The sequence below is a fragment of the Felis catus genome, chromosome A1, assembly GCF_018350175.1.
Source record: "Felis catus isolate Fca126 chromosome A1, F.catus_Fca126_mat1.0, whole genome shotgun sequence".
Lineage (NCBI taxonomy): Eukaryota > Metazoa > Chordata > Mammalia > Carnivora > Felidae > Felis > Felis catus.
In genome coordinates, this window is record NC_058368.1 from 15,648,282 (window position 1) to 15,675,042 (window position 26,761).

The following is a 26,761-nucleotide window of genomic DNA, read 5'->3' on the forward strand; positions in this document are numbered from 1 at the left end:
TTTGCTGGTTCTTCCTCTTTTAAGGTGGAAGTGTCCCAGGGCCCTGTCCTAGGAACCCCGATCTTCTCGGTTAAACTCAAACAACTGGCAATTCCACTCGGGCTCATGGACAGATACCGTGCATATGCTGACAATTCCTACATTGATATCTGCAGCCCAGCCCTCTCTCCCTAAATCCTGACTCATACCTCTAACTGTTCAGCACTTTCACCGGGATGTGTGTCAGTGCAAAGTTTCTCTCACTAAAACTGAACTCTTAATCTTGTGTCTAAATCTTCTCCGTCCCGGGTGGAGGGATCATCTTTCTAACTCCTCCTTTCTCAGAACTCACACAGAGACACCTCCATAACTCAGAATCCTTCTCCTTCTTACAACTTCTTCCATAACACTCCTAGTGGGAACGATGGTCATCTCTCAACTGAACAGTGCAATGGCCTCTTAGCTGGTCTCTCTGCTTCCATTCTTGCTTACACGATATTTGCAATTCACACGGCAACTACAGTGATCCTTTAAATATATAAGTCAGATCACGAAATCCTCTGCTCGAATCCCTTCAGGGGCTCCCCATCTTGTTAGAGTAAAAGGTGAAATCCTTACAGTGGCTTCCAAAGCACTGATCCGGTTCCCTATCACTGCTCTGATCTCACCCCCCAGCTCCCCACTCACACTCTAGGCACCCTGGCCTCCTGGTTCCTACAAATGTCAGGCCATGCTCTTGCTGTAGGGTTTGCCCTTCCCTCTGCGTCTACTGTTTCCCCTCCAGATACCCTCATGATTTAACTCCTTTACCTCCTTTAAGTCCCCAAAGAGGCCCACTCTGCCCACCTTTTCAAAATTTGCAAACTCACCGTACTCCAGTACTCCCAATTCTCCATACCCTGCTCTATGTTTCTCTTTCCATTCAAGTTCTTTATTATAGCTGTTGTTTATTGCCTGTCTCTCCCTACTGGAATGTTGATTCCATGAGGACAGCGATTTTGAGTAATCACTGATATATCCCAATGCCTAGAATAGTGCCTGCTGCAGCACAAGGTAGGAGCTCAATAATATCTCACTGACTGACTGGATGAGTCCTAGAATCAGTAAAAATCAGAGCTAAAGATGATCTAGCCCATCACCCCTCATTGGTAGCTACCAGTGTTTAGTCCTCTTTAATTTCTTATATTTTTTAAATTTTAATAATGTGTTGTATTCAACACAATATATCTGATATTATCATATTAATACATAATCAATATGTAATTACTAACAAAGTATTTTACATTATTTTTATTTGTATTATCTGCCCCCCACAGTTTTATTGACATACAATTTATATACACTGTGTTAGTTTTAGGTGTACAACATGATGATTGGACATATGCATATATTGCGAGATGATCACCACAACAAACTTAGTTAACATCCATCACCTCACATACTTACACATTTTTTCCTTACACATTTAAATTTCTTTTAACCTAGTCATCTGTTGTTATATTTGCAATATTACTTAACTGTTTTCTGTGAATTGTATAGCCTTATGAGATACATCTAGCTGATCTTAGGACAATCAGATTTCTGTGCAAACTTATACTACCGTGAAATAATTACCTCTGATGTACTGGCATTTCATCCTAATTTTAAAAACATGGACCCGGAAAAAACAACTAAGAGTAAAATGGACTGTACGTTCATGGCGATTTAATGCCCTCTGCTGGCTCTAAAGCATCAGAACGTCTGAAAAGATTTCCAGGTATTTGCTAATTGTTTTACAGTATTAAATGCTTTTAAAACTTAACAGTAAATTTGAATAAAACTGCTTTGTCATCATGAAAGAAATAATTTTAAAAATCCATTTTTTCCATTGCAAACTATATTCTTGACTGTTGTTTTTTAAAATAATCACTAAAATTACAAATACAATAAAAATAGAGTTATAGAAAAATAGGACAACTATTTTTCCTGGTAATTTTAAAGGATTAATAAATCTTACTTTGAAAACACCTGAAATGGGACACCTGGGTGGCCCAGTAGGTCAAGTGTCCCACTCTTGATTTCGGCTCAGGTCATGATCTCACAGTTTGTGGGTTCAAGCACCGAGTCGGGCTCTCCTCTGACAGTGAGGATCCTGCTTGGGATTCTCTCTCTCCCTCTCTTCCTGCCCCTCCCTCTCTCTCAAAATAAATAAACATTTAAAAAACAAACCAAAAAAACCTGGAAAAAACCATACTGATTTCTTGGATGGGTATGCAACAATGTGAAAACTATGTCACATATACCCAGTTAGTGTGATAAACACACTCATATTTTGAAATATTAGAATTATTCACCAGTACTCTGCACAAGATGAAACAGCAGGTGGTGACACTCTGGTGACACTGGAGTGTTTGGCATCAGGGTGCAAACCCAGCTGTGTTTCCTTCCCACGAAGTAACTTCCTCAGTTCTCCAACCTTCACAACAACATGAGTAAGACCTAATTCAAGAAACATTCAACGAATACTCATACACAGAACATCTACTTCTCTCTGAGTTAATCATTCCCGCCATAATATTTCTATCCCAATTTGTTTATGCTTTTATAATAGCAACTTATTGTACACTAGCTTGTATTAGAACCAGTACGGCCTATTTTGTAGCTTAGTTATAAATATTATCTCCTCTGTTGGCCTAAGAGTTAGTTTACTTAATTCAGATAAATTCAACATTTATTGAGAGACAATAGTGCGCAGCAATTTGAAAGATGAAAAAAAAATCAGATAACTACCTTAACTTGTCCTTCTTTCAAAACTATCATTTTTAAATGTTTATTTATTTACTTTTTTTTTACTTTTTGAGAGACAGAGAGCACAAGCAGGGTAGGGAGAGATAGAGAGGGAGACACAGAATCCAAAGCAGGCTCCAGGCCCTGAGCTGTCAGCACAGAGCCCAACGCGGGGCTCAAACCCACGAATGATGAGATCATGACCTGAGCCAAAGTGGGACGCTCAACCAACTGAGCCACCCAGCGCCCCCAAAACTAACATGTCTAAGAATTTTCTTGTAACTGCTAAACAAGAGAGTTGATACTCATAGAGGAGCTCTTCCTAAAAACTGGACAGAGTTCCAAAAAACGCCCCAAAAAACCCTGTTGTCTACTTGAACTGGCTGGAGAGCTACCCACATCACCCAAAGGATGCATTTTGGCTTGTTTTATTTAGTTTTTCACTTTCTACCTTAACACGTGAAAGCAAGCGCTCCTTACCTTAACAAAGCTCATCCGGATAGTGCACATCTTAGTTAACTCATAGACGACTTCAAATCCGTGGTGAACTGACTGAGCCAGCAGCTGAGCAAAGAGCTGGTTGTTGAAGATCTTGAGACTGCAGCCACTGGGGATCTTGCAGACGGTGGCCGGGTGGAAGCCATGCTGATAGTTGCAGTTCCGGCTCTGCACGAAGATGCTGCTGTCACTCACACACTCGGCATACACCTCTCCCCCAACATAGTATAAATGCACGCCTACAAGGTAAAAATGGCGTCCTCAAGCAGCAGTACCAGTAGTTTAGGATTAACACCATCCCCTTCTCATTGCAACGTCAAGGTGTGTGACGGTCTGTTGCGAAATTAATTTTAATATCACCACAACCACAGTATGAAGCGTGACCTCCATGCTTGTGGCTTTTTTCCCACAAGTCCATTTAAAAGTGGATGGCAACCCATGTTTACAATGATTGTGGAGACTCTCCTGTACTCCTCCGTCTGTCACTCTCGATCTCGTGCTCATGCTTATCCACTCTATTATTTTTTATTTATTTTTTAATGTTTACTCATTTTTGGGAGAGAGAGAGAGACAGAGCACGAGCAGGGGAGGGGCAGAGACAGAGGGAGACACAGAAACTGAACTAGGATCCAGGCTCTAAGCTGTCAGCACAGAGGCCGAGGTGGGGCTCAAAACCACAAACCGTGAGATCATGACCTGAGCCCAAGTTGAACGTTTACACCCAGGCGCCCCATTATTCATTCTAAAAGTAAGCTCTCAGGGTGCTGGGTGGCTCAGTCGGTTGAACATCCGACTTTGCCTCAGGTTTGTGAGTTCAAGCCCCGCGTTGGGCTCTGTGCTGACAGCTCAGAGCCTAGAACCTGCTTCAGATTCTGTGTCTCCCTCTCTCTCTGCCCTTCTCCCTGCTCTCTCTTTCTCTCTCAAAAATAAAAATAAACATTAATTTTTTTTAACTTTTCACCTACTGTTATAGATCACAGAAATAATGCCTATATTTTACTTGGGAACAAGGAAATCCTTGCCACCTTTTTCAGATATAAAGACTCACAATAAAAATGCAGCTTATGCCACTCTATCTCACATTCTTGTACTTTTTTTTTTTTCCTTCACATTCTTGTACTTAACAAAGCAAGACAGCATCCTGAGATTAGTGCTTCCCAGGCTAATTTTTATTCCAAATTAAAGCTGAGCTGATTCTTTCCCTCCAAGTATCTGGGTTAAAGACTTAACATAAATGCATATATAGCAAGCGACTGGGGTTAGATGAAATGAAGAAGTTCAAGTCTAGTGAATGTTAAATACCAGAATGGTTTTTCCAGCCTTTCAGCAGAAACACAATTCTCCAGCATTAGGTGTCAATGTGACTGTAAACACAATCGCTGTGCAGTCACAAGGTGTTCATATAAACGGTCCAGAATACACCTAGAGTGATATACTTTGGATCTCTTCAAACTGCAAATACAGATTTTTAAATGATATAATCTAGAGACCCCTGGGGGGTTCTGCACAGCTGTGCACCGAGGAGACATCACGGAGGCAGGGAGCTGCTCAGTGCCTGTCAGGTTCTAAGCAGCACTTGAGGCGACCGTGCATTAGCTGTGACTGCCTTCCATCCTATTTAGTTTCCTTTTCCCATCTCCTTTCCCTTAATACAATTTTAGAAAAGAATGTTTTTCAGTACTACGCATTCCAGCCATAGCACTGGAGACACGGATGTGGAGTCATAGAGCTAAAGTATTTGATGTTGAGGCCAGGGTTCCCCTTCTCTCCACCTCGGGCTGGCCCCTCTCTCCTTTTTTCTCAGCTCTCACTCCCTTTTCTTTCTCATGTCTCTTCTCACAGTCCCTGAACAGCCTGGGATCTGGCACCAATGGCCCAGGCCGTGAACAGTAGGCAGGAAGGTCCCAACTGGCTGGGACACAGTTACCTGGATGCATGGACATGGGGGTGAGGCAGGGGCAAATACAAGCAGACTTCCTTTACCAGCCCCTGTGAGCTCCCTGGGGGGAAGGCCTACCTCTGGAGTGGTTGTGGTTTTCTCAGAAGAGGGTGAACCAGTGGGGAAAGAGCCAGCGGAGACTGCTAAGTATTTAGTATGTATTTGAATTGAATGACCTTCAAATTTATAATCTTCCCAGAACCTACTAAGTAAAATAGATTGGACTTTTTGTTATCTGACTCTGGTCTTTATTTAGGGGATGATTTTCAATCCTGTTAAAGTATTACCTGCAACCACAGCACCGTTGCCAGAGTAAGGAAAGCAGAGAAGAGCCTGGGCAGGCAGGTGGTAGTTTAGCATCCTGAGCAAAAAGGGGCCAGAGCCCACGGAATTAGCACGTGGAGGCCTGAGTCAGCTCTGAGCAGCAGGCAAGGGTGGATTTCAATGCCAGTGTGAAGGAGGCTGGGTTTTGGTTAGAGAGGGGCATCCAAGGAAAAGTCAAGTAGCCAAGTCATTTTATTTGCATCCACCTGATAGGCCAAAACAGGGGCTTTAAACCACATGTATTAGATTCAAAATCTCCACAGAGAACAGCGAGCAAAAAGGATAAATGCCCAAAGAAAATGCATCCTGAGATGACAAAGAGGACCCAGGCAATGTGCTCCCCAGGCAAGCTCTTCCAGCATTTTCTCTTGGGCTGCATCTCTCTTTATCTGAGTTTCCCACTTCTGTGTGACTGCCGCCACATTTTAGGAGATGAGGGAGTGTGGAGTCCTGTGTCGTGGTTACTTAGGACCAGAGAGAGACACCTTGGGTTTGATTTGGGTCTGCTAAGTCAGACTGCAAGAGTGTTCCCTTTTGGTCTTCTTCCATAGTCTTGAATGACAGGGATATAACAGGTAAGACTGAGAGGAAGGTGCGTAGGTTGGTGAGAAGGTTCCCTTGGTTTTGTAATTGATCATCCCCTTGCCTTTGTTACCCTCTCGTCTGCACACCATTTTAGCAACCTAGCTGAATATCAGAATCATCTGGAGCTTTAAGAAAGTGCATATTTCTGGGTGTAATAATGGTACTTTTAGAAACCCTTTATATAGATATATATGTATATACATACGTATATACACACATGTATATACACATATGTATATACATACACATATGTATATACATACATATATATGCATATATATATATGTATCCATATATATATATGCATATATATACTCAAATCTGTGGAGAAAGGATATGAAATCTGAGATTTATTTTAAAATACTCTTGCAAGGGGTGCCTGGGTGGCTCAGGAGATTGAGTGTCTGACTTTGGCTCAGGTCATGATCTCACAGTTCCTGAGCCTGAGCCCTGCATCAGGCTTGCTGTCGTCAGCACAGAGCCCTCTTTGGATCCTCTGTCCCTCTCTCTCTGCACCCCGCCCCCTGCTCATGCTTTCTCAAAAATGAATAAATACTAAAAATTTTTTTGAATACTCTTGCAAAACTATCGTGGAGGGATAGAAGAAAAAATGCACAGAATGCGAATCATTATTGAAGCTAGAGATTGTGCTATGAACATTCACTACACGATCTGTCCACTTTTGTAGATGTTTGGAATTTTCCAAAATAAAACAAAATGTTTTAATGTATGATCAGAAAATAATAATATAAGAACACAGATTTCCAGATCCACGCTAGGGCTTTGGTTCAGAGGATAGGCCCTCCATTGGACTGTGCCTGCAGCTGTGCACTCCACAATCCAGGGTGTGCCTCATAGCCTTTTAAGATCTAGGTAATCATTATAAAGCTACTCCAGAAGATGGCAGTAGCTTCTCTTGAGAAAGGGGCTTCTAAGTCACACAAAGCCATCTCTGGGCTGGTAGCAACGTCAGACCCCCAAATCCGTATTTGAAGACTGGAAGTCTCTTTGGACGATATGATGAACAAACAGGTTCATCACACCTGTTTGACCGACACTGAATGGCCCACGTCAGTACTCACACTCAGCCACTCTGCCGGGCTGGGCCACACTACTGCAGCAATCCTGGCATGCCCTTACATGCCACATCCCACCTCCCCCCACACCCCCTTCCCGCCACATCCTTCCACGATCAGGAAAGCCCACTAGAGAAAATTTAGAAAATACAGAGATGCAGAGACTAAAACTCAGCTACAATCAAAGCTAACATTTGCTATATACCTTTCAGGCTTCTCTTTCATGTGTGTTTTTTAAACCTTTCACCCTTCCCCTACTAACAGTTTAATTTTATTATAATAGCCAGGGGATCAGGTGAAAATTCAGATCTCGACTTAAATCTATCTTCCTATTTTATGCAGAGTCAAAGCTAAAGCACTTAAAATGGCCTCAAGGTCACTGCAACCTGGTCCTTTCCCCTCCTCCTCTTCAAAGATTCCCCATTCCCTTACTACTCATCTTGGCCCACTCACCGTGGCTTCCCTGATGTTCCTTACAATATACCAGGTAGGCTTCAGGGCCTTTGCCCCTGCTGTTCCCTCTGCTTCGAAAGTTCCCCCTCCCCTCCGTGTAGCTAATTCCCTCTTTCCCTTTCTGTTCAAATGTCACCTTGTTAGGAAAGTCTTCCCTGGCTACCCCACTCTGCATTAAAACATGCTCTCCCCATTTTCTTCCTCTCCTGTGTTTTTCTCTAATCATTAAACATACCATTATTTCTTCTCTGTCTTTCCTTAGTTATAATAGTAACCCATGAAAGCAGGATTTTCTGTTTTTGTTTTGTTTACAACTGTTACATCCCTAATGATGGAATAATCTGGCTAAGAACAGATGCTCAACAAATATTTGTAAGATGAATGCCTATCTCTGAAATCGAAGTGTCTCTATTAATTAACTCCATAGAAAAAGTTAACTTATTCACTAATCTAGGTGAGCATTTTGCTCCAAATTTAGTCGGGCTGGTGCTCTAGGAAGCCTGCTGCTCAGAAACAAATAATCCAAGGGAGCACCTGAGAAACAGTCCCTTGACCTCATAGAAGACTGATAGCTCTTCCTTTAAAAACATTCTGGGGCACCTGGGTGGCTCAGTCAGTTAAGCGTCCGACTTTGGCTCGGGTCATGATCTCACAGCTCGTGGGCTTGAGTCCCATGTCAGGCTCTGTGCTGACAGCTCAGAGCCTGGAGCCTGCTTCAGATTCTGTGTCTCCCTCTCAGCCCCTCCCCGAATCATGCTCTGGTTCTCTCTCTCTCTTTCTCAAAAATAAATAAATGTTAAAAAAATTTTTTTTTAATTCTAAGACAACTTTGTGTGTGTGCCATGCTTTATGATATGACTTATTAACTCCTCTAAAAAAAAGGTGGGTTTTTTTCCCACATTAAAGCACTTCCAAACAGCTTTCTGAGAAGACTCTGACTCTGCATTGGAGACCACATGAGGGTGGAGTGCCCTTCCATCCAATCAGCACTTAGACAGACTCTCTGGCTTCCGTAAAAGGCCATCCACCCATCCCAGCTTTTTTTCCTATGGCTTCTTAACCTGGGGATTAGCTCTCAGGAAATAATGCAGAACCTCAACTCTCCATGTCTGCAGCAGCAGCACCTTAAGCAAGCTTTCGGAAGGGCTCCCAGAAGGTATACAACACTCCTTTAATATCTGAAGTCTATCTTTGGATCAAGTGGCAGCAGCATAAGTCTGAAGTCTAATACACAGACCAATGTGCAAAGCCCCTCAGCACACAGCTCCACAATGTTTTAATGTTCTGCCTCTCGATTTCACTTGGAGATTCTTATAAAAATCATTTGAAAGTAAAACCGCAGTACCTGACAAATTTATTTAAGAATTTAGTCAAAGGGAAAGAATGGCTATGCTTCCTCCTTTATGATAAAAATTACAGTACAGTTGTGTTTCCTTGTTTTGACCTCCCTGTTAGGAAACCTAGAGCAAAATTTTAATCACAATTACAGTGGTCACCTTTAGCTATATTCTCCTTCCCTGCCACCCTCAGCCCCCAGTTTCTGATTTTCTATTTTTCATTTATCATTTCACTGCGAAGTTTTCCCTTATGCCACCTCAAAGCCACTATGGAAAAATACAGGATATAAACAAACATAAATATCACCATAAGAGTCAACATCAATGAATAAATTCAACCTGTTTCTAATCAACGGCGTGTAGGTTTCCTATGACAGAAGAAATTTAGGGGGTATGTTAGAAAGAATATTTAGAATGATCATCGAGTACAATAATCAATCTCCTCTGGAAATCTGAAAGAAAAGGCTTGTGGCTACCTTGCTGAAGTGGTCTAAGGGCTGGAGGGAGAGAGAAAAGATAAAATGACTCTAAAGGTTCTGTATGCCTGTGAATCCACAGTAGTCCGACATGATAGTGGACAACCAGGTATTAAACGCTACCAACTATTCTAATATAAAGAAAATGACTTAAAGATCTGCAACCAGGCCTCACACTCGGGTAGGATTTGCTACCGTGGATCATGGTTATGAGACAGGCTTCAAAGCACCACTGGCCAGACCCCAGTGAAGCCTGTGCCCATCTGCTTCGTAACAATGCCTGGCCACAGGAGACCACCAATCGCTGCCAGAGGTTCCCAAACATAAACAGGTCGTGATTTTCACTACCTCGCTTCTAAGTCTCCAAAGGTCACTTTACCTGATATATATAATCACCAAGCCAGAGTTCCTCTTATTTTGCATCTTTAAGCAATTTGAAAATAATTCATGATACTTCCCTTCAATAATTTCATCCTGCCTTCTTCATATTTACTATCTTGTTTGTCTTCATAATATTTAACCTATGCCACTCTCCAAAAGATGCTGTGCTGACCCTAAAAGTAGAGAGACTAAGACCCTGAAAGCCTAGCTGTTTTCTCCCAGCTCAACAGCCTAGGACCAACCTGCTAGGTTATGTGGCCAGTATGTGGCTTGTTCCTGTCCCATGTTTTAGCTCAGAAGAATATAGGAATTATATATTTGCTTTTACCCTTTCCTATGTGTCTCCTGGTGTTTTCTATTGTTGAGTTTCTGTTTACGTTAGAAAGAAGTCCAAGACAGAATCTGTTCCTGTTATTTGAAGGGTCTGTGAATCCATCTATAAGCACGCTTCGGGAGGAGGCCTGGAACGTCTCCCCAACTCGGTTGTTCAGTTCATAGTACGCAACAGAGCACCAGTGCTGTGGTTCCTCGTAGCAAACTGGTCGAAAGTCTGCAAGAAAAAGAACGAGAGAGCACATCACCACTGTCATGCCTGGCTTCCCGTCTCACGATTCCACCTGGAAACTTACATTAATGCTGTCAACCAGAAAGGTGGCTGCGAGACAAGGATGCTCTTTGTGATCTTTACAAACCTGTCACTTGACAGAAGCTATTGTAGTTAGCTCATCTAGTTAACACATGTGGCACAGAGGCCACAGTCCTTGTGACTCTCCCATGGTTAGAGCATTTGTAATCATATTTATAAGTATTGAGGGGGCCTGACAAACAACAATATGAACAGATCAATGTCAATTCCATCGCCCCTAAAGGAGACAGCTCCAAGGATGGTGGCAGGTCACCTCCTCTTTATGTGTGAATGATAGCATATTACTGTCACTATACCAAACTGAGTCCCTGTGACAAGAGTATCACTTCCTAACAAACTAAAGATGAAAAATAATAATTTGGATATAATAAAAGCTGAATCAAAACTCCAGATAGGAATTTAAATTACTGAAGAAAGAAAAAAAAACTTCTATATAGACTCACATTCTCTGATGTGTACATATGGAGTACTTAGTTATTTATGGCATAAACTATTTTAAAGACAGCTGTATGTTTCATTAGGAAATCCAAGAATGTCATGCCAAACTTTTCAAAGCTAATTAAGTTGCCAGTAACCAACCACAGTTCAGAGTGCTAATTCTTTGCCACTTTCTCCACTGTTTTTAGTGATTATATTAGCTCTCTTCTCTTTGAATATCCTAGTTAGTCTTATATCTACAGTGTGTTCCTATATGCACTAAAACATAAATTTTTGAAACATAAATTAGGGGGTTATTATCTGATTTACAAAAGGGCCTTTACTTATAGAAGACTTCACCCTGGCCGACTTTAAACACTAAGCTCCCTTACACCCTCTCCACCCAGTGTGGTTCCTGGAACTACAGCTTGTGCATGGCCTGGGAGCTTGCTAGGAATGCCGGTTCTTGGATGCCACCCCGGATTTACAGAATCAAAACCTGCATTTACAGAAGATCGCCATGTGGTTTATGTGAACGTGAAAATTGAGCAACGTTTATCCAGCTCATTATAGGAAACAGATAAAATCCTGCAAAAACCCTATTTACATATTTACATATATTTGTAAGGGCACCCCTCTAAGCCAAATCAAAGACCCCATGACAAAACTATAGTATAAACACAACTGGAGCAAAATTGCTAACTTAAATACCACTTCCTGTACTCAACATCCAGAACTACAAACATCTAAATGTTAGGTTAAAATAAAAAATTAACTTACTCTAGTAACCGGGCTGATAAACAAACATTCACTCTACGGTATTGAGGAATGCCAAAGTTAAAATGCACAGCCATGGTTTCTGCCCCTTAAAACACATGTGAAATAGCAGGCTAGCACATTTCATTTTGTTTTTGGATTTGTTTTGTTGTGGGGTAATAGGTAATGCTCTTGGAAAACAGCTACATTTAGCTGTTCATCTACAAATTTACCTCCATTAGGCACTGACAGCACTAAATGACTATCAGCTGTGGCATCTACAGGTCGGCCATTCTGGGTCCCTGGGGCTTCTGTGGCATGATAAGGCGGGGGTGGTGTGTCAGCTAAAAGAAAGCAGTAAAACAGAGGAATGTCAAACTGATAAACTGCACAAAGACAGATCCAACCTTTCTTGCTGTGAAACTCCAGGGCTTGGTGGATAGCGTTATTGCTAAAGACGGGCAGTAATATAATAAGGCTATTCTGCAGGACATTGTGAGTATCACATAGAAGAAATCGGTTGTCCAGACATCCTCACAAAACGGCTGATTAGTTTTCCGTCTCCCTTAGGAGTTATCTATGAGTTATAAGTTCCGACGAATGTAGGATAAGATTTTCAAAGCTAGGAGCTATTCTCCTAGCTTTTGCAATGGCAGAAGAGTCTGCTGTCTGACTTTCAAAGCAGAAAGCTAAACCTTCTTTGAAGTGAGCTTAATTTTCAATTCCTCTGTTGCCATGGATTGTACAATGGCCACAGAGATGGTCTCTCTCTGAGATAGTTCCAAATCTGCTCCCCAAAATGCAGAACAGTTGAAACCTGATTATAACCTGTGCCCCAAGGCATGCTGAGAGGAGCTCTTCTCCCCAAATATCAGTTCTATAATTGGACAGTGATCAGGGTTAGGCAAATGGGTGTGCATTCAGTAGATAATATCTTATCAGAAATTAATTCACAACACAATAAAAACTCCTGCAGCAGAGGAAGAACCTTTCAGTGAGAACATCAGAATAACTGATTCCTCCTGTATACATTCCTAATGTCAGTTCAGAATAGTCTTGTTTTGTTAGGGGTGGATGGAGTGCAGTGGCATGAAAAGTTGACTCAGTCTGCCTTTGTTGAATTGAATTTTGTCCATTCCAGTAGTTCCCACGCTTAAAGTGTGCATAAAATTGCCAGTGAAACTCTAGTTAAAGATGCAGATTCCTCAGAAATTCTGAGTCTGCAGGTCAATGGCTAGATGAAGACATGTACGTTTACAGGCACTGATGGCAGTTCCCAGTGCATGCCACATTGTCCAACCGTGGATAAATCATTTCCTTGTGAGAAAATAAACGCTGACTCTGTTTATAGGAAAAGTCAAAAAGCAAGGTGGCCCTTTTGTAGGTCCTTGACTGGGTCTATCTATAAAATACAGGTTGAACATAGTTACCCTATCACCATATCCACTCCTAGGCATATGCCCAAAGGAGCTGAAAGCAGGGACTCAAGCAGATGCTTGCATGCCAGTGTATACAACAGCACTCACACTAGCCAAAAGGTGGAAATAACCCAAACATCCATCAACCAACAAATGGATTTTTTTTTTTAATGTGGTATATCCATTCAATGGAATACTGCTGTCACAAAAATGAAGTAACTGACACAGGATACAACCTAAACTATGAAAACACTATGCTAACTGAAATAAGGCAGACACAAAAAAGGCAGATAGCATATGATTCCACTTCTGTGAGGTACCTAGAATAAGCAAATTCATCAAGATAAGAAGTGGGTTGAAAGTTACCAGGGGCTGGAGGAAGGAAGAGGAAGAGAATCGGGAGCTACTGCTTAATGGATACAAATTTCCTGTCAGGTCGATGAAAAAATTACGGAAATAGACACTGGTAATGGTAGCACACAACTATGAATGTACTTAATGCCACGACATTGCACACTTAAAAATGGTTAAAATGGCAAATTTTATGTGATATATATTTTACCACAGCTTTAAAAAATTAAGGTATGAAAAACCATTAAGTGCCACATTTTAAGTGTGTGAACTCTATCTCTATGATAGATGTATGAACTATATCTCCATAAAGCTGGTATAAAAAAAATTAAGGGGCTGAACCAGTGAATTTCAAGATTTCCTTTTAGTCTCACTTATCTGTGGATCTGTTATTCAGGTTGCATTTTGCTGTTAATCATTCAGAAAAGAATTGTTTTCTCCGAAATGAAAAGAGCCATTCCCTCCCTAAAAACTAAGCAGCTTCTGCAAAGGTGCTGAGGTCCATCTTTCATGGGTAGGAACAGGGAAAATATCAACCTGCTAGTCCCACCAATTCAGGAAGACAACGTCAGTGCAGGCAATCTTTACAGTGCAGATACATTTTATGTAAATACGTGTTGGTGACATAATTATCCTCCTTTCTCTTAACCATGGCTCTGTCCTCAAATGACTTCTCTTCCTGTCGTGTCTCTTTCTCTGTGAATCCAGCCTCTTGTAAGACCGCAGCCATCTCCTTCCAGTCTGTGTGGATGACCCCTGAGCTTCCTCCCAGGGTCTCACCCCACATCAAGCCCTACTGAGTCCACCTCCTCAAATTCATTGTCTTCTTTCCATCCCCATATACCTCCCTTAGTTCAAGTCCTTATAGTTACTCGCCCAGGCATTACTGAGACCATGATTGTTCTCAACAGCCATTACCTCTTAAAAATCAGAGACTACAGTCATAATCAATCATCATCGTACCTGTAGCAGTAGCACAGTGCCTGGCACTTTTTAGGCACTCAGTAATTACTTACTGACTCAATAACATCTATATCTATAACCCTGAGCACTAGCCCTGTGTTCCAAATGCCTGTGTGGTGGTCCATTTACTCTGTAACCAACGAATGAGCGACTACTGTGTTTTAGCGCCTGTGCTACACATATAAAAGAGAAGATGACTGACAGCTGAATGGGGGAAATAGACCCAGAAGGAATTATACAATGTAGTGTGTTAAATGAAATAGTAAACGTATATGAAAATAGTAGCTGTATTGTTGAGGGGGCAAAAGGAAGAACTGAATAACTCAGAAAGGAAGGGCAACTCCTTTCCTGTCTTCCCACATTTTATAAGTTCTGTGAGGATAGGGACAATTTTTACCGATCTTTTAATTCTCCTTTCGGCTCCCTAAGCAATGCTTTATGTAATAAAATTTCAATAAATCTCTCTTAAATAAATGAATATATGAACAAATGAATGAGGCAGATCATAACATCTAGCACCAAATGAATCTATTCATGCCTTTAAGAACTTGTTCCTCGGGATATGATCTACCTCACACTCATGAGGTGCATGTAAACCTCTTCATCATTATCTAACTTAGACCCACTTTATAGCCATGGTAGCATGTGCAATTATGACAACGTGCTTGATTCTCTCTTTTGCCCAGGGCATGCACACTCCCTCTCCCTTACGTAGGCTTCTTCAGTTCAGCAAATGTTTACTGAGTTAAGTCTGTCTTCAAGATGCTATGCTGGCTTCACACAACACAAAGGGAGGACACGCTGGTGAGGTGAGGCCTGACACTGCCCCGGTGAAGTTATGCAAAGAAAAGGCCAAGCATGGACCCCTCACGTTTCTTGCCCTCAGGCCAAGTCTTCCTGCTTCAGTCAGTGAAGTATTTTATTATCTCAATTCTGCGACCTTTAAAAAAAAGCCATTTCGTTTCTGAGCGTTCCCAGAGGATTAGAACCAGAAATCAGAGCAAGGAGATGTTGTAGCTCCAGAACAAATGCTCCCAAATGGCCCTGATCTTAGAAGGGGCAGGGTCTAGTGGCCCACAGGAAATTGCCACGCAAACTGTAAAGCTCCATATGAACATCAGTAGCCAGTGATTATGATAATGATGGCCCCACCGTGAATAACTGTGTTGGGTCAGGCTCTATGGAGACCGACTGCAGCTTTTTTTAAAATTTTAAAAAAAATTTTTTTTAACATTTATTCATCTTTGAGACAGAGAGAGACAGAGCATCAACGGGGGAGGGGCAGAGAGAGAGGAAGACACAGTATCCGAAGCAGGCTCCAGGCTCTGAGCCATCAGCCCAGAACCCGACGCGCGGCCCAAACCCACAGACCGCGAGATCGTGACCCTGAGCTAAAGTCGGACGCTCAACCGACTGAGCCACCCAGGCGCCCCGACCGACTGCAGCTTTTACTGACCTGAGTGTTGATAGGGGCTCTCTGGCTCGGAGGGGCTTCCTGGGGAGTGAGGGTAGCCGGCGGTGCACGGGGACTGTGAGAACACGTGCCCAGGCGAGGGAGGGAACGCAGGGCACGGAGGCTGCTGGAAGGAGTCGGGATAGGTGGCATTGTGTGGCATGAGAGGCTCGCTGTGGAGGGAGGCACTGCGGAACTTGGCCAGGAGGCTGAGCTGGGGGTTATATTCACTATGTCTTGGCACGAGCACCGGAGGCAGCACTAGGATGAGAAAGGAACCAGCGGGTTAGACTCGAACGTTGGCTCGTCGGCACAAAACCCGGTGGACGCTTGCTGTTTGTGTCTGTCCATTTTTGCTGACACAACTCTGTTTTCTGGGAACTATCCATCCACCATTCTTTGTGCTTGCTGTAGACCTGTCAGTTAAGGTCCCATCTTTTCCCAGAAAGTGAGCTTGTGAAACAAGCTGAACACCAAAGTTTAACGCTTAAACACTCTTATTGCAAACTGAGTATTAAACAGAGTATCACAGTAAAAAACAACAACAACAAACAAAAAACCAGTTTAGAGGAGAATCGTTCTGATGTCAGCACTCTAAAGAGACTGTCTATTCAGTCCTACCACAGAAATTACCAGAGCTGCCCTATTATGTGGCCATCTGCAGATCTAATTGCTTGTGTCTTCCTTTAATTTTGCCCATAAAGTGGTTATTTTTTTAAGGCAAAATTGGTTTCTAAGTGATCCTCAGAATTTTTTTTCCCTCAGATACCATGTTGAATTATTCAGATGGCCAGCCTAAATTTTAGGCTCAGTGGTACTGCTAAAGTAAAAAAAAAAAAAAGAAAGAAAGAAAAGAAAATTCTACTTGTCTTTACCAGAAAGATTTAAAGGTAACTAAAAATCATTAAGTAAAAGATAAACAGAGAGTTATAGAAGTAAGAGATAAGCAGAAATAAGAGAACTTATAAATAAAGCCCCATGTGTGTTTCTTCTGAATTCCATACTTGAAAAACAAAAGTATTTTTGATCCTGATTCTATACAAACAGTTAGGAATGGATGTAATTCTCAAAGGCAAACATTATCCAGGCTTTCCTAGTTCCTATTGATTTCTGCAGTGTCACAACACCTGGCAGTTGTCAGTAAATGGTGTTGAGTACAGCCGCTGACCAACATAAGTTCCAGAAAGAGAAGCAGAAAAAACAGAGGGAGGAAGTGATCAAAGAAATAACAGAAGAAAATCTCCCAGAGCTAAAGAAGGATCTATGTCATCACATTGAAAAGAGCTGTGGAATACACAACTCAGTTAACGAAAAGAGATCCAGACTTGGTCATACCACCTTGAATTTCAAACATCGAAGGGCAAATGGAATATTCTAAGGGTTCCTAGAGGATCACCTCAAAGCCACCTATGAAGACATGAGAACTGAACTGACTATTGGTTTCCCATCACCAATGCTGGACACTAGAAAGCAATGGACCAAGGCTCTTCTAAGGGAAAATAATTCTTAACACAAGATCCCACGATGGAAACCAATACAGTAGCCAAAAAATAACATAAATCATAAACTAAAATGTAGATATCAAAGCTTTAAAAAGAAGAAAAAAAGAGAGAAGTTAATATAAATTAGCTAAATCCTCATCTTTTGTATTAGTCAATGAAATTATCTAAAGGTGATAAATTCAGAAATAGATTTATAAGCATATCATATAGAGTTACCTCCACAATTTTTAGGAATCAATGTATAAACATTGTCTAGGTGTATATTATCTAGAGCTATCTCCATAATTTTTGGTAATAATGGAAGGAACTAGCAAAAGAACTAACCAATAATGATTAAAAGAAGTTGTTTCTAGAAATGGATGTGGTAGCTCTTGTTTTTAATCACACTATTGATTTGTTACCATATGCAAATATTGATAAAAACTTTCATAAACAAGTAAATATTCTGGGGGCACGTGGGTAGCTCAGTTGGTTAAGCTTCCTTCCAACTTTGGCTCGGGTCATGATCTCACAGTTTGCGGGTTCGAGCCCCGTGTCGGACTCTGTGCTCACGGCTCAAACCCTGGAGCCTGCTTCAGGTTCTGTGTCTCCCTCTCCCTCTGCCCTCCCCTCACTTGTGCTCTCTCTAAAAACTAAATAAACAGGGGTGCTGGGTGGCTCAATCAGTTAAGCATCCGACTTCAGCTTAGGTCATGATCTCACACTCTGTGAGTTCGAGCCCCGCGTCGGGCTTTGTGCCGACAGCTCGGAGCCTGGAGCCTGCTTCAGATTCTGTGTCTCTCCCTCTCTCTGCCCCTCTGCTGTTCATGCTCTGTCTCTCTCTGTCTCAAAAATAAATAATAACATTAAAAAATTTTAATAAAAAATAAACATTAAAACAATTATTTTTTATTTTATTTTTTTAACGTTTATTCATTTTTGAGACAGAGAGAGACAGAGCATGAACGGGGGAGGGGCAGAGAGAGAGGGAGACACAGAATCCGAAACAGGCTCCAGGCTCTGAGCTGTCGGCACAGAGCCCGACGCGGGGCTCGAACTCACGGACCGTGAGATCATGACTTGAGCCGAAGTTGGACGCTTAACCGACCAAGCCACCCAGGCACCCCTAAAACAATTTTTAAAGGGTAAATGTTTCAGAATAAACAACAATAATAGCAATAAAATAACATCAATCACAAAGTCTACCACTTATCCAGCATAATACATCTATGTCTTCCTTAACAAGCAACACTTTTTCGTTCTACATGTAGAAAATAAACCCTAACAGGTAAATGAAAAGTCTTAAACTAAACCACAACAGTCGAGGGTGCAGAGAAACAAATTATTTTTCCCCCTTTAAAAGCCAATATGTGCATATACTGTTTTATGACATTATAGGGCACCCAATGGCATCATCATTCAAAAAATGAGCTGGATGATAAGCCATTAAACTTCCTTTTATGTGTTCCATGAATACGCAGGAGAAAGATAGCTTTCTCCATGAGTTGTCTGAAAGTGAGGGCCCGACAGAGTAAATGGTATATGGCTTCTTTTGCGATGACATTTCTTCATCACAATGATAACAAGGTTCAAATAAACACTCACTTTTCTTTTTTGAGTGGACTCATACCCCCTGAATACACAGAATTCAATTTCTTCGTAGGCCACAGATCAGAAGCACCAAAAGAAAAAAAAAAGGGGGGGGTCCGTCCTCCTTTATTGAGACAAATGCCTTGATAATGTGTTTTTACCATCTGGACGAAAATTTTTGTAAAGAAAACCAATGGTATCATTCTGGTGTTATTCAGCTTGACTGGCTAGTTTACCTTAGATTTACACTGATCGTATTTTTAAACACTTTCACTCAAAACATAGCTGTCTTAGTCCATTTGGACTGTTATAACAGAAATACCATAAACTGGGTAGGTTATAAACAATAAAAATTTATTCCTCACAGTCCTAGAGGCTGGGAAGTCCAAGATCAGGGTGTAGCATGGTCAGATTCTGGGGAAAGTTATCTCCCAAGCTACATATTCTGATCATCTGGGTCCTCATAAGGTGGAAAGGTATAAGGGATTTCTCTGAGGCCTCCTTTAGAAGAGCACTAATCCCATTCATAAGGGTCTTTCTTCGTGACCAAATCATCTCCTAAAGCTCCCATCTCCTGATATCATCACCTTAGGCATTAGATTTTCAACATGTGAATTGGCGGGGAGGGGTACATAAACATTCAACCCATAGTAATAGTTATTCCTAATTACTAAATTCTATTTCTAGATCACAACTGCTGCTTACAAATATGACATAGTGAGATTACAGACAGTGGTTCAATTTTATGCCATCTTTTAAATACCACACTGTCTTATTTTTTTATTTTTATTTTTTTTAAGAGACAGACAGCGACAGAATGTGAGCAGAGGATGGGCAGAGAGAGAGGGAGACACAGGATTTGAAGCAGGCTCCAGGTTCTGAGCTGTCAGCACAGAGCCCCACACAGGGCTTGAACTCAAGAACCGTGAGATCATGACCTGAACCAAAGTCTGACGCTTAACCGACTGAGCCACTGATGCACCCCAAATACCACACTGTCTTCACAACTAAGTCTTAACAACTAAGCATTACAAGGGGGCAAAAGTGGCAGGAGTTACTGTGTATACGGGTTATGTACAAAGCAGAGCTGAGAAAAGCTTTTGTATCTTTTTCAAGAGTCATGTGGTTTTGATATATGGGTACCTTCAGTCAAGAAGAAATTGTACTCCTGAGATAAGCTCCAGTCGCATGGAGTAAAATCACCACACGCTGCAAAAACACTTTTCGCATGGCTTCTACTAAACTCCAGCCATGCAAAGTGAGGTTTGAGTACTAATGACACTCGTACTAACTGCTGGGTACCAGTCGATGAAGGTGCAGTATTGAAACTGAGAGTTAAGGTTTAAAATTTGAACAGCAATTTGACAGAGCAATTTTATATCTGTTGAAATGAAGAGTAAAACAAAAACAAAAACAAAACTGAGCTCGCATTTGGTAAGTCTTCTTAAATGTTCATTTGCCTGGCAATTCATTTGTATTACAGAAGTATTGATATTTGAAGGGTTGGAAATTTAAAAATTAAAAACTGGTCCTTCACTACAGGTAGTTTGAAAAGGATTTAAATAGATGATTTAAGTGGTTGTGTGAGTAAAAAGAAAATCATAGTGTAGCCCTCAATGTTCCTAAAATGAGGGAGTCAAGAAAATGAGATTTCAAATGAAAAACTTAAGCTTTATGATAATTAGGAACCCAATAAACTTGCTTAACATTAGCATCCTCACTGTTCTCAAAATATTTACTTTCAACATGACCAGAAAGCTAGATGTAAAATCTGCTTTTTCTAATAAAAAACATCAAAGTTAGGAATAAAAAATCCTGTGTAGCTTAAATATTACCTTAAAATTAATATTATATCTACCCATCTTTCATTTTGGGAAGTCAAACCTAAAATATAATAATATGAAATCTACCTGTTAAATGTTACATTTAACATTTCTTTTTTTTTTTTATGTTTATTTTTCAAAGACTGAGAGAAACAGAGCATGATCAGGGGAGGGGCACAGAGAGAGGGAGACACAGAATCCAAAGCAGGCTCCAGGCTCCAAGCTGTCAGCAGAAAGCCCTATACGGGGCTTGAACTCAAGCACCATGAGATTATGACCTGAGCTGAAGTCCGATGCTTAACTGACCAAGCCTACGAAGCCACCCAAGCGCCCCTTGCATTAATATTTCTAAAAGAACCTTACATAAACTAAAACACCAAATAAGGCTTTAAACTTAGGTTTTCTAGTATTCAAAAGGAAAACCAGAGACAATGAGCCAGATAACTTCTTGCAATGTACATTTTACAACTCCATTACTCAGGAAGAGAGAAATGATTTCTTAATGAACATTTTTTTCATCAGGTATACTTTGAGTGCTTACTGTAACTCATATCTTTGAAACAAACAAGCAAAAAAGAATCAAGTCATTGTCATAAACTTGGACCTGAATGATTTTTTTTTTTTTTTTTTTTTTTTGGTGTACAGAAAGAGCCCAGAGAGAGAGGAAGGAAAGAAGGGAAGAAAGCTAAGACCTATATGATCTAGTGAAAACATGTCAGATTCTCCAGGGCTTTCTCAACAGTCTTCTACAGAGACTCACTCAATCCCAGGATGAGGAAACTGTGAGAAGCATCCATACGCAGGCAGTGACTTCCCTGACTATAGTTATACAACACGATGGCAAGATTTTGGAGCCTGAAAGGTGGCCTAACTCAAACCACTGTAGGCTGGGCACTTCCTAGTACCGCTGTAAGGTTAATGCCAGGCCTACTTAGACACAACCACCTCTCTCTCTCTTTTTTCTTTTTTTTTTTTGTTTATGTATTTTTGAAAGAGAGAGACAGACAGAGAGAGTACCAACAGGGGACGAGAGGCAGAGAAAAGGGGACAGAGGATGTGAAGTGGGCTCCAGGCTCCATGTTGACAGCAGAGAGCCCAACTTGGGGCTTGAACTCACGAACCGTGAGATCACAACCTGAGCTTAAGTTGGACACTCAACCGACTGAGCCACCCAGGTGCCCCTAGACACACCCATCTTTTAATGGACATGGGCCACTTGGCAGAGCTCATGTGCCAGCCCTCTGGTCTCCCGGAATGAGACAGGTGGCCAGTCAGGGAGAGGAAGCTCCTATGAAAACTGCAGCCCTATAGCCAAAGGAACACTCTATCCAAAGAGAAGTGTAGTCAAACTGCTACAGCCAGTGTGAAGGACAAGGGCAAACATCAGACTTCATAAAGGGGGTGAAATATATGTACCCCCCCCACACACACACATATGGGTACATGAAGAGTTTTAGAACAGTATTGAAGCCATATTTAAGAACAACTGCGAATCTTTCCCAGCCCCTGTTGCTTTCAGTCCTAAAAGGATTTCTAGCAATTCTTCCACTGGCTGTTTTCAGACCCAGATATGAGATACTTCCATGCACCTGAGCTTGGGGAAAGTGGCAGCAAAAACCTCCTTTAGTTTAGTTCGGTTTCATTGAGGGAGAGAGGATAGAAAGGAGGATGTTCCCTTTTTTTTTTTTAAGTTTATTTATTTTGAGAGAGAGAGAGAGTGAGTGAACAGAGGTGAAGCAGAGAAAGAGAGAGAAAGATTCCCTAGCAGGCTCCACGCTGCCAATGCACAGCCTGACTTGGGGCTCGATCTTACGAACCGTGAAATTGTGACCTGAGCCAAAATCAAGAGTCAGACACTTAACTGACTGAGACACCAGGGTGCCCCAGGATGTTCATGTTCATAGCAAGGCCATATTAAGACCTTCAAAGACCTCCAAGAACTGGAAAAACATGATGACAACTGGAAAATACATCAAAACAAAAATTCATTTTTCAAAATCTCACAAAACTTCTATGTATACTGGAAGCACCTTCTTTCTAGATTTTTCTGACTGCAAAAGTTTGGATTACTTCCTTGGATTTGAACCTCCCCTCTTCCTTTTCCTTTGGTGAGGCGGGGTGGGGGGCGGGGCTTGTCTTGCTGATGCCCCATCACTCCTCTTCAAGTGGGACAAGACTCCTTAACTTTAAAGATAAACCATGACATCAGGAAGAAAATCTCACCTGGAGTCTCCACCCGGCGATAGTGGTAGGGGTTAATGCACACCTCTTTCTGCTTGGATCCGAATGGGAACTCACAGCACTCCAGCGGCTTCAACTCGTGGTGAGACTGGAGATCAGGCCAGCGCCACACTCGGCAGTAAATGACGTGGGGCAACCCCTTGCGGTGGGACACCTGCAGACGCCCATCCAGGGACCTGGGAATTGTAACGCATTTGCTGGGCTGCCCCGGGCAGCTGAGGGCCCTCTCCAGCTCATCCATGGCTCCTTTCTTCTTCTTTAATTTCTTTACTAAAGAGTCTACTGCCTTCTCTGCCCACTTTTCCTCTTCATCTCCTTGCTTCCAGCCTAGCAGTCTCTTCACTGCCGGGCTGGTGAAGGAGAAGAGGGAGCTGATGGGGGTGCTGGAGTGCATAAGAGGTGAACTGCAGGTGTCCAGTGCAAAGAGGACCTGGACAGATAGCCCTTTATTGCCTGCAGGGCCTGAGGGAAGTATGCAGCAAGTAACTCTCCAGGGATGTCATAGGTACAAACTCTGCAGGGATGTCACAGGTACAAACTCTCCAGGGATGTCATAGGTCTTCCTTTTCTTCTGGAAGTAACTGACCAATTCAGGCTGGGAACTGTGTTGACTTTCTGCTAGGTCCTAGAATAGGCTGGCCAAGTCTGAAAAACAAGAAAAAAACACTCCAATCAGCTTAATCAGGATAATTTTCAGAAAAAAATTAAAGGTTGGATATAAGGAAGAAAATACACTTCAAATGTTTTGGACTTGAAAACTCTTAGTCATCTTTGGCTCTTCCTTCTCCATTATCCCCTGACCCAAGTCTTGGTGATTCTGCCTTCAAAATGTCTTCTAGAATTTGAAACTTCCTCTCCATTTCCACCAGTATCTGAGGCCTAGCCCACCTCACCATGACTAGACTACTGCAACAGATTCTGAAGTGGCTCCTCTCTTCCAATTCGAATAATCCGTTAAATCCCAAATATAAGTTTTAATGAGTCATTTTCCTATTTCAGAAATTACAGTGGCTCCTTAGTTTCCCAAGCATAAACTCCTCTGCCTAGATTTGAGAGCCTCTGTAATCTTTCCTCAACGTGCTCACACTTCTCCCTTTCTCAATTACAGTTTATGCAAGTAACCCATCTTCACTGATGAAAGAATATGTACACGGAATAAAAAAAATAGGACACTAATAACCTCACCATTTGTATATGTTCTTCCAAACGACTCTACAGGGACAGTGGTTCCCAAAGTGTGACCCAAGGACTCCTGCGAGTCCCAGAGTTCCTTTCAGAGAGCTGCAAGGCTTTCTCTTTTCCAACTACATATCTGTGTGTGCTAGACTTTTCTTCATGTATTTCAACTTTAAAAATATATCACAACAGATTATATGCAGAAACAGGTAAGAGGATTCCAAGTGTCATCTATTAACCAGGCATTAAAGGGATTTGCAGAGATATAAAACAATAACACTCTTTCCAATAATTCTTTTTAAATATAGTTTTTTAAATAAAAATGTTTATGTTAATATATAATGGGTTTATCATTCTCTTTTATTTATTTATTTTTTCAACGTTTATTTATTTTTGGGACAGAGAGAGATAGAGCATGAACGGGGGAGGGGCAGAGAGAGAGAGAGGGAGACACAGAATCGGAAACAGGCTCCAGGCTCCGAGCCATCAGCCCAGAGCCCGACGCGGGGCTCGAACTCACAGACCGCGAGATCGTGACCTGGCTGAAGTCGGACGCTTAACCGACTGCGCCACCCAGGCGCCCCTATCATTCTCTTTTAATGAATAATTAAGTATTTTTAAGTTTCTCACTCTTAATTTCAAAATGGTAAATATTTGATAGATATAAGACACATACACAAAGAACCTTTGGAGTTCTCAATAATTCTTAAGAGTAGAAAGAAGTCATAAGACCAAAAAGTTTGGGAACTGCTTTTTTAGAAGTTACATATAGTCACGGTACATAAATGTGGACAGAAAAAGGTGCTGCTGTCACATTTGTTATTCTGCCTGAAAATCAGCTGAATTCTTCTTTGCCCTGGCACCCAGAGGAGACATTCTTTCCCAGTTATTCAACATTCCCATTTAAATCTCCTGAGGTTGAACTGTACTTCCTCCTCCGTGAAATAGTTGGCTTAAACAAAACCCTCTCCCTCCTCCAGATTTTAGAAACCAGCTACCTGATTAACGTTTAAAGTGTCTGTTGGTAACATTTTGGAGCAAGCAAACTCTCAGTATTCAAGAATCAATCTAGCTCAACATCGCCAACAATTGCTTGTTTAGTATGAATTAAATATCATTTTCTCCTCACTTCCCTGGAGGGAAAGCTGCACCTTTCTGAACACAATGATATAAACTTCTCCCAACGAAGGTGCTACATAAACCCCTGCTATTGTAATTATCAGGGGCCCCATGTGAGGAGGATGTCAGCCTGGTTACTCAAAAATTGATGAATTTAGTAAATTAAAGCAACACCTGCATCACTTTATTCCGTATATAGACTTTATTTAGCAGTGTATAGAGGTAAATGATGATGGAAAGGAGACTTGAGGGCTTGATAGCTGGGTTTTTTCACTTGGAAGTTTGACTTACACCCGGTTTTATTTAGAAAGGTTGATTTTGTGGCTTAACGGTCATGAAATATAGTTAAGTCACTATGTTCTAGTTCTGTTTACTTAATCAAGACAGGCTGCCTTAAAGCAATGGTTGAAGAAGATTAGGAGCTTTAAAGAGAAGTAACATGATGCAGAATAATCTGAACCCCCAACAGGCTTTGAATTCTGCTTAGTTTTACATGGGATTTCTATTAGTAAATTGTGAAATAAATATTTAAGTTTAGGTCAGTGACCGATAAAAGCTTTCTATAAAATGTTCCACAGAGTTAAACTAAATATACCCTTTAAAAAACGTTTGTTCCAGCAGACAAGTAACAGTTCTCTAAACCAGGGCTCATTGTTGTTTTAAACTATGTGTTCCTATCTACGAATGGCACCTGAAATCAACTTATTAGAACAAAACAGCTTTTGTAAAAACAACAAAATAGACTATAGTGCTGTGCAGCTAATGAAGGAAGAGTATTTTTTCACTAAAACTTTCATTCAGAGGTGTATGTTCTGTGTGACAGATGGACATGAGGTCACAATGGAATTTTCAATGCACAATGTAATGTCATTTGGTATTGCGGGTTACAATCAAAAAAGATTGAAAAGCACTACCTTTAAGCCATAGAGTTCCTCAAGCCATGTCTGTTTGAGGTTCACCTTGATAAGTGACTTGCCAGGGCCACTATCCCTCCTCATCCCTTGGGGAAACACCGACTGGTCAGAAACCTAAGGTCCAAGGAACCCTGCCTCTACAGTCTGATCTCACTGCCACATTCTGAATCTATATAATGGTCTCACAGTGGCTCTTTATAGCTCTAAGACCCAGCTCCCATCGCATTACACAGAGGCTCTTGCATTGAGGGAGGCCCCAAAAAGTCAAATTTAGAATCTCAGAGTATTTAGCACTAAATTTGTAATAGGAGCCTCCAGGCAGGGAAGGAAAGAGGATAGAAAATATCAAAAAGTTAAGGTTTAATAAAGCTGGCTGGTGGATACACAGATGTTCAAAATAATATTCTCTACACTTGTTCTTTGTTTTGATACATTTTTTAATAGAACAAGTAAGTTTAAAAAGTGAATCAGACTTGGAATCTCACTAACATTAAGGCCTCAGTTCCTATTTGTCCAGGGGAACCATTGAAGGTTCATTAAGGCCATTCCATTCTCACTCATATAAAGTCTTTGCCACCAAAGGAACAAAGGGCCCCTTG

General features: G+C 41.4%; 1 protein-coding gene across 8 annotated transcripts in view; it reads right to left on the minus strand.

The window, feature by feature from the left end:
- Positions 1 to 26,761, minus strand: part of SMAD9 (SMAD family member 9) — an 84,256-nt gene that overhangs the window by 11,917 nt on the left and 45,578 nt on the right. For 6 of the 8 annotated variants that reach the window (XM_023250901.2, XM_023250902.2, XM_023250900.2 and 3 more), the window contains 5 exons: positions 22,936 to 23,598; positions 15,822 to 16,079; positions 11,867 to 11,977; positions 10,143 to 10,364; positions 3,226 to 3,482 (listed from right to left, as the gene is read on the minus strand). In XM_023250901.2, the coding sequence (XP_023106669.1) occupies positions 3,226 to 3,482; positions 10,143 to 10,364; positions 11,867 to 11,977; positions 15,822 to 16,079; positions 22,936 to 23,347 (1,260 nt within the window). In that variant the 5' untranslated portion in view covers positions 23,348 to 23,598. The remainder of the gene's footprint in view (positions 1 to 3,225; positions 3,483 to 10,142; positions 10,365 to 11,866; positions 11,978 to 15,821; positions 16,080 to 22,935; positions 23,599 to 26,761) is intronic. The other 2 variants (XR_002740780.2, XM_023250904.2) reach the window with 2 other exon arrangements.